At 29.1% G+C, this 9,548-nt stretch overlaps 1 protein-coding gene across 1 annotated transcript; it reads left to right on the forward strand.

The window, feature by feature from the left end:
• Positions 1-2,010: 2,010 nt before the first annotated feature.
• On the forward strand, positions 2,011-9,548 carry LOC132918103 (uncharacterized). Its single transcript, XM_060979195.1, has 7 exons — positions 2,011-2,166; positions 5,118-5,411; positions 7,073-7,339; positions 8,668-8,703; positions 8,971-9,097; positions 9,193-9,260; positions 9,371-9,548. Exons 1-7 carry the CDS (start codon positions 2,068-2,070, stop codon positions 9,467-9,469), a joined length of 990 nt encoding a protein of 329 aa, XP_060835178.1. The 5' UTR covers positions 2,011-2,067; the 3' UTR covers positions 9,470-9,548.

A 9,548-nucleotide genomic window follows, 5' to 3' on the forward strand; every position in this document is an offset into this window, starting at 1 on the left:
TTTGAAATATATATACTGTTAAATATCTAGCTGTTAGGTATAATAGGTACTTCACCGGCGTTTCTGTAGTCACGGTGAGTTACGTCAAAACGTTTTGCACCGGTGAGCGATTAAAGATGTATTCGTGAGACGACGGACGCCACCGTTCGATAGCGCTGTGCATTTGCGCGACTCGCTGAGCGCGTCTAAATTTCCGGCTATTTAGTTTTTTACTCTGTCGTTTTCGTCGTGGTTGCCAACAAAAACCGTACATTCTTGGAATTTTAAGTCCCCGGTCGTCGACCGTTTACATAACAGATTTGCTGCATATAATATATTATTTTACCTAAACATAGAAAGAAAAACAGACAAATATACAACGCCTGTTGGTTTTTAAAAGCATAAATACATTTTCTTAATTATAAATAAATTAAAAAAATATATAATAAACAAATAGATGCAGCTGTTTTAATGTTATATTCTACTTTAAAGTCAAATTTGATCGTACATATACATGTGTTGTATTAAAATAATAAAATATAGTATTAACACGCTAAACATAATATATTGCGGTGTGGTATAAACCAATTTTACTGGATTTATATCATTATCTGTAATACGTAAATTATATGGTGAACGGTACCTATTCTTTTATCTAAAAATAATTTTAGCGTACCCACTTCTAATTTTTAGTAAAGTAATTTAAGTTAAAACTTTCTAGAAACAAACTTTTATTACGTTTTTGCAAACGTTTCTTTACTTTTTTTTTTACAATTGTTATCTATTCAAACACTTCAATCTATTGTATTGAGTATGGAACTCATTTAGACGATAGCAGCAAAAATGTTCATACAAATGTAAATAAATGTTTATATGTGCTACAATATAATTACATATTTTAAAACTAACTTGTAGGTTCACACAATTAGTTAAAAACGAATTAGATTGTAAAACGTGGCATAAAAAGACGATTAATCGAAACACTGATTTCTCTTACTATCTTGATTTAAACGGTACCTACTCAACAACAGCAAATTTCCTGCGCTATCGTCAGCTGCCTTTGCAACGGTAATAATAGCAGTGACTCGTTAAGTTTAATGTTTAACCATCCATCATCCAGTATTCGGATCGTTTCGACGTCGAAACTGATCCTAAAACCGGAAGTTGTGGGATTTTCACGATGAGCTTCGAATTCTGTTCTTAGTCTTACTATGGATTATCCAGAACGTTGAAACCTATGAACCCCTATGAGAGTATTTTGGGTCGGAACGTTTCGATGAATATCAGGTTAGAACTTATTCCTACTCATACGTTATCTTTTTTTTATTATTGAGTACAACATTATTATTTATTGTACAAAATTTAATTTGATAAATACTCTGTGTAAAAAAAATATTAATTAATGAGCTAAATTCAAAATCACGTTGTGCATACGGTTTGCTTTAACCAGAACGGTTTGTATGATACATCACATAATATAACATGGAAACTTAGCTAGCTGGACGTCCTCGCGATAACAGACAGGTCGACAAAAATTATTTCAATTTATATGTCATGTGCGTGACTCGTTTGTCCTTGCACCTTGCGTAAGTATAATATGTATAACAATAGGTTATATTTTATTATTAATTAGTCGTAAAACAAATGTCAAACTACCTACAAGACAAATGCGACGAGATACCCTCTTTACAGTTTACACGCGATACGCTTATGATATGAACATTCATATTGTACTTACATTAGCACATTATATAATTATATGCACCACATGCGTGTTGGTCACTTACCGCCAATGACACGACAACTATAATACTTATTTCCGACCGGAAGAAATATTACGAACGTACAGTTGGTGGTAGTATTTGTGTACCCATTACCTATATATAATATATATTATATATATATTGGTACATACCGGATTCGGGTATTTAAAATTTTTTTTTTAAATAAATCACTGGTACAACACAATAACAATTATTATATTATTGCCCATGTGACGTCCACGATGGCAATTTCCGACAACGCGTATAAAAACGAAAGACTCACAGTATAAAAATATTCTATTCACGACACATCATCGTCATCACCATGTTATTAATGCTAAACAGCGCAGGACGCTGCGGTCATAGTACTACAACAGTCGTGACGCTGTCGGTCGCCGTTCTACTGACCGTCGGACAAGTCCAAGTGAGTAAAATGTATTATTATTATATTCTAATATTATGGACGTGTAATCGTGTATAATATCGCGTTATATTAAAATACAATGAAAAAAAATACATTGTTTTATCATGTACACACCGAAAGGAAAAACCGGGTAATTTCAATGATCTTGGAATCGTCCGCAATAAAACCTTTTGATCAGTTGATGTTTCATCAGTACGTACTTATACTACCTATACTAATAGTTTTTATACAGATTCTTACGTAACTCGTCATGAAACTAAATAATAATTGAAAAAAATGAATTTTTATGTATCATTTACCAATACGTCTTCCAATTTTCAAAACGCGTATTTTATGTTTTCAGTATATAGTATAATATATTAGTACCCTATTTATACCTATACAATATCATATTATGAAATATAATTACTACATATTTAAAATGTCATGATAACTCCGATAGACATCTTCCTTTTCATCCAAAATCTTAGAACCTTGTCAGTATTGTAAAATAAACTGAAATTGCATATTCAATATCTATAATATGTCAATATAATCAATGAAATTGTAACTTGAACAAAAAAAATAATGACAATCGACTAACAGGTATATATAACGTGGTGATATATATTACCCCCTTGGGATAATAGCGAGAATCCTATTTTCAGATATTTCGCGAGAAAACGAGATATGTTATATCTTTTTCAAATATAAAATATAAAAATAATATTTTAATTTCAAATAATGTATTATTGTAGGTAACGATAACACGGAACCCTGTATAGGCTATTTAGCTACATTGCTGTCAGGAGTAACAAATCCATTTTTTCCAATGTCTCATTCACTATGCAAACATAGTTTTTAGTTTTGATGACAAAACTATAAAACTATAACTTAATATAAAATTCTAAATCTGAACCTCATTTGGCTGTTTTCTATCGTTGTAGCATGAAATATTGTATGTATTGTTAAAATATATTTTATAATATTTCAAAATATAATAATATTATAACATCGTTACGCGATCCTAATCGTGACTCGAAACAATCGGGAGTTTACGTTATTCATTATTTCTTCGTGTATATACGCAGATTATAGGTATTATATTTGTATCTATATATGCCTATACGACATATACACCAACGTAATATAATATTATGTGTATACATAATAATATGTTGAGTGTTGACGAGGGATATCTTTTTTTCGCTTCGTCCTTTGAACCTTTTATTTTTTTTACCGATTGACATTTTTCACGACGAATAACACGCGTGTTATGTAAATCGCTCCTCGTTTCGCGGCAGCACCTATATCCTATATCTATACTGCGACAACAATATTGTTTCCATGTTATTTTTCACGCTTTAGCTCGAACGCCGAAAATTGCCTACTACGCGTCTCTTGCCAACCCTATTATATGTGATTAGTCTGCAAAGTCTTGCAAAAACACAAACTTTTTTCCCCAATAAAAATATGAATATAAAAAATTGTATTTATGCACGTTCATAATATTATTATACACTTATATTAAATCGTTTATATAACGTTGCATTAGATGAAATTGTGTTTGTATTATAGGACTTGCAGTTAAATACATAAAACTTGTTATACGTATAGTTTTCAATAACTCAATTATAAATTGTATACAAATATTATAATATTTATAAGTAAATTTATAGTTTCCTATATTTATTCATTTTCTCAAATTATCAATTTTCTTTTTTTTTTCAAATCTTTTCCAAATTATGATACTGATTGCATATAAATATGTCTGAAAAATAATGTACTTACACACATATACGAGTAAAGCTATGGTCTTAAAAGCAAAATATGAACGGTATTTCTGGTATTTAACAGATTTATTGATCTATTGTCTCATCCACTTGATAAAATATTTTTATTTTATTTTTTTTTTTTGTGCAGTAGATGTTCGCTTCATAATTTTTTTTTTTAATAAACATACATTCCCACATTTTGGAAATCGTACAGCTATTTCAAAATATCAAAAAAAACAGCATATTATTAATCATCACAAATAATTATTTATTTTGTATTTTTTGTATTTTATTTTAATATAATAACAATTTATTTTTATTCTTATCTAAAAAAATTTCTATTTTGATGTATAGTAATATTACTTAAAAACTTGTACTATTTTTTAGCATAATGTATATGTAATTTAATAAATTATTTAATTAAAATCATAAATTAATTATAACAATAATACTCTCTAATATAATTTTATTTATTGCAATTACTCGAGTTTTGCAGCTGCTGTATGCTTGTATGTAATATGCTAGTACATGACAGTTTTTTTAAATCATGCACATTTGCTAGTTTGGCAACGATTAACTTCATTTTTATATGTGAGTTAAAAGCCCTTATCAACCCAAACTAACAGTTTCTGCTTATGAGAATAGAGATTATTTGTTATGTCTATATGCGTCTTCAATTGTTATAATGTTATAATCCGCTTATTTAAAACAATATACTTACCAACTATGACTACTATGCAAAGTTTATATAATTTAATACAATACTTGTAATATTTAGAAAAATCATCGCGGTCATCTATCCACTTTCGATAAACCTATAAATTAAATACCAATTTTAAAAATGTGATAATTTATATTGAATAAATAAATATCAATAATATGCAATTATGGTTCAAAGCACGGTAGATTATAATCTACCGTGGTTCAAAGTGATGAATAGCTGTAAAAAATTTATTCAACCATTTCATGGACTAATATATATTTAAATTAAATAAATCAAAATTTTCAAAAAAATTATTCACTAAATAATTTACAATCAAAATAGGGTGGTGATCAATTAAAAAACAGAAATTCGTATTCCCATAATAGGACACTAAAAAAAAATCAGACTATAAATTATTATTGGTGCGGGTATTAAAGACTTTAAGTCCCTGCAGTCAACGCCAACTATAATAATATTTCAAAAATGTCGTGCAGAACCTTAAGTGCAGGACGGCGGACCACTCTAGGCGTCATGGGGAGTTTGTCGACATAGCTGAACAGTGCAGCAACACGACTTCAGGCGACCGGCCGACGGCGGTTGACGGCGATTATTCTACTTACACGTCCAGCAGCGACAACGATGGTCGGTGGAACGGAGACGGACGGCGAAACAACAATCGCGAGTTCAGCGTAAACCGTCAGGACTTCAGCCATAACCGCGGGGGCGGCAGCGGCAGTTACGACCGCGACCCGCCGTCGTGCAGCGAAGTCCGACCGCAACAATATTCGGTGAGTGTAATATTTTTTTCATATTTTCTTTTTTTTCCATCTACAGAAACGAAAGGCGTTTTAACTGCATAGTTACTATACCAGTAGATTTAGAATGGCAGGTGTGCGCGTTTTTCACACGCCCGAAAAATTAATGTGACGGAACGACGTTTATTTACTGTTTCTTGACAACAATGACGGCGTTGTGGTCCGTAGTGTATAATTAGGAATCGAATACTTGTTTTTATTTTTATTTTTTATTTTCCTGACTGGGGACATAATATTATATTAGTACAACATATTTTCCTATAAATGGCAATACATGTATGTGGTTTGTGGTTTTATACTTCGAAATGTAATTTTTAAAACTCATTTAGTTTTGCTTTATCAGACAAAAAATGAAAATGAAAATTATAAACTTAACATAGTTCCTAAACTTTTTAAGTACTATCTTATACATTTTAGATTATAGAAATGCTTTGTTTAGCCCAAGAACGCTCGAATGTTGTTACAATGTTGTTAATGTTTTACAGCTTAACTAAATCCAATTATAAATACTTTAAATATATTATGTAAATAATTATACTTTAATAAAATAAATAATAATTCATTAACATTTCAAATGTCTATCATAAAATCTAATAATCATCAATTTTTTATTTTGAATATTTACTTTATACCTATAGATTATAATTGGGGTATACATTTTACATGTATTTTTTTAAATTAGGAGGAAGCAACACTTAAAATGTTGATATCTATCTTATAAGTACAGTAATATAACAAATTTACACTGAGTAGTTCACCTTTGACTTCATTATTTTTTTTATATTTTTAAGTAAAAAATAGTTCTTTATTGCTATTTGAAAATACTCAAAATTCGCTTACAAACAAAAAACTAACGCTTAAACAAATATAATGTTATTAAATTTAAGTTTGATTATAGATCAATTCAAACTAATATTAAAACTAAATACTAATGGAACTAAATGTGAACTATATATATATATATATATTTAAAAAAAACTAAAGCCCCTATTAATTATTTTTGCCTATAAATTATGTCGTGCCCAACTCATCTATTCATCTACTAGGTAGATTTTTGCATAGGGCATTTAAACTAACAAAATATACATAATAATATTAAATAAAAACTTTAAGTGCAGTAGTAAATTTTTATGGAATTACGTAAAATTTTCTACTCAACATAAAGTGTAAAACAAAATTGAATGTTTATTATACTTCTCAGATCTGTAAAACTATACTTTATCAATAATTATTCAGATTTTTCTGATGAAACATTATGCTGGTACCTAAAATTACAGACTTCCGAGAATTGTGCCATAATAATTTTTTTTTTTTAATGAAATACAGCAATTGGGCCAATATATACATTTTAGATTTTTATAAAATAATTTATAATTTATAATTTTTTATACCGCTAAAGCATACACTAAACAACACTCCAAATGACCGTATACCTAATAAAACAAATAAAATACCCGATAATATTATTATATTAAATTCTATAGAATTATAAGCTTCACTACAATGGCTATTGTGCAATATTATTGTTATATCTATATATCGTATCATATAATTATGACTATAAATCGAAAAATATACATATCATGTAGTTTAAATATTTTTAATGTTTTTTCTCTCGCCCGGGTATTATATAGGGGAATCCAGGCAGCCGATCGAAAAACCACCGACAAGGAAGCTATCCAAGTGCCGATTACGACGCGGGACAATCTAATTTCAACTACAGACAACCACAGTCAACGAGACGATATCGCAGGGATGACAGCAATGATAAGAATAAACGTCAAAAGGCGGCGGTAACTGGTAGTAATAGCAGATTGTTGGGGAACAATCGTTTCAGAAACTTGACGAAAATTGGAGGAAGTCAGTCGGGCAAAGGGACGTTCCTCGACAAAATGGACGCTGTAAGAGTATTTAACATAATATCATCAATGTTTCTGAATCTCTGTGTCTTAATATGAAGGGGGTGACACATTAACACGAAGTATTCGAAGTCATCGTAAATGTTTTAAATCAAACGTCTCTAAATATTAAATATTATTTTAGAAACACCATACATTTCACCAACTATACATTCTAATAAAATATCATAATTCATAACCGTAAAATTAAATGATTTGTGTACAATATCGATTGCTATTTGACCTTAAAACATACATACATTTTGATACGTCATAATAATCAACATTGTCTATATAACTAAATCAAATTGTGCATCTTGGACATTATTTTAGATACTACAGAATATACCTACTCATTTTTAACGTGCTAAGAACTTAACTGTATATCTCACTATGTCATTAATTTTACAATTGTATTTAATAATAATTTATTAGTATACGATTTTGAGAAATATGTTACCTTAAAAGCACGCCACACCGCGCGCCCACGCCCTCATATGCATTGTCTCCGTCTTACATACGTAAAATATATAAATTTTGAATTTGACCGAACCAATTTTGTTTTGTTATCTTTTATATTGGGTTGAATTTATCTCTTATAACATGCAACTATATCATTACCATTGCTTTTAAACGGGTTTATAATTTTCGTACCAGTATATTATAATACAAATATATACGTATATCATATTAATGCACACAGACATATTAATTGCATCAGAATTCAGAATATTTAATATATAGTATACATAATACCTACACACATAATAATTAATAATATAATTTTTAAAACAGTATTTCACAGATTTTTTTCTATAAAAGTTTCTGTGTGTGATCGTTGACTATAATATAATACGAACTGTATAATGGATCATGTGTGGGTAATATTAGACCGTTTTTTTCCCATCAATCCAAATAGAGGAGTACATTTGGAACGCATGGGTATCCATAGACTATTATATATATATAAAATGTACGCCCAATGTTATGCATCACTTCGGTTCCTTTCTGTTTGTCAAAAATGTCTTTTTTTAACGATCACCCTACTCAGCACAATATTTATACGTTTCGTATTCAATCATTTGACATATTAATAGTGAACCGATACATTACGAACTTTATTCTGTCACACATATGATATATTTATATATGAAAATATAATATAATCGTATAACATAGAAATAGTCAATAAAGAAATGTAAAATTTTGTCCAGATTAAGAGAAATTAAGTTAAATCCAGATTATAAACTGTGTTTTTAGCCATAATATTTTATTAAGTCCTAATAATTTTGTTCGCATATTATTGATAATTATAATATTTTTGTTTACAGTGTACAATACATTGCGTGTTCAATGAATTAGAAATGGTAAGTTATTTTTTTTCAAATCAATTCGTTTGTTAAAAATACTGTTTGATTCAAATCAATATATTGTAATTTTATTTATACTAAAATATCTATTATGATTTATTTTGTGTGAAAATAAAAGTATTTAATTTATTTATGACCATCAAAGCGTATTATAAAAGAAAGTTTATTATTTTTAACACTCGAACGAGTACAATCCGTTATACTATCTATATTTATTATACAATATCTATAGTAATTTAGAAATTGTTTATATTTGTCGGACAGTTAAACTCAAATTCTCGTCCGGACAAACATTCAATAGTAAATATAATGACCAATCAAATAAAAGACGTCGAACTGAAGGAATTCATACAGGACTCCATCGACGAATGCTTCGACGCCCTCGAGCTGGGTGAGTCTGATATAACTTTACAAACCGTTGCGAAGAATATAATTTTATTATTAACATAAATTAATTTATCGTCACCACTGATTTCATTTACACAGACTCTCATAACAACAAATGCGAATTTTCAAAAAACTTCGCAGTGTGCATGGAGAATAAAGCTCAAAGAGTAATTATTTTAAACGATTACGATTTATATATAGTTTAAAATTTAAATATAGTTCTACCAATGAGTGATATATATGTATATATGCTTACTCCATTTTTTTGTCCTTACAGAATTGCGACGATTGGGATGAAAACTTGTCCACGAACAAAATCAACTCTGCCGGCATGCAAGACGGAAACAACCAGCAAGACAAAAGAAAAGGATATTAAAAAAGTTTCTTCGTAGAATTAATATTAATGCCATTGATTAAGTTATTTAAACAATTTATTAAACGTTTAAAATTCGACA

The sequence above is a fragment of the Rhopalosiphum padi genome, chromosome 1 (genome assembly GCF_020882245.1).
Source record: "Rhopalosiphum padi isolate XX-2018 chromosome 1, ASM2088224v1, whole genome shotgun sequence".
Classification (NCBI taxonomy): Eukaryota; Metazoa; Arthropoda; class Insecta; order Hemiptera; family Aphididae; genus Rhopalosiphum; species Rhopalosiphum padi.

Coding starts and splice junctions, on each gene's coding strand:
- LOC132918103 (XM_060979195.1), top strand. CDS start 2,068: ATGTTATTAATGCTAAACAGCGCAGGACGCTGCGGTCATAGTACTACA. Junction 7,340..8,667: donor TCCTCGACAAAATGGACGCT/GTAAGAGTATTT, acceptor TTTTGTTTACAG/TGTACAATACATTGCGTGTT. Junction 8,704..8,970: donor TGTTCAATGAATTAGAAATG/GTAAGTTATTTT, acceptor TTTGTCGGACAG/TTAAACTCAAATTCTCGTCC.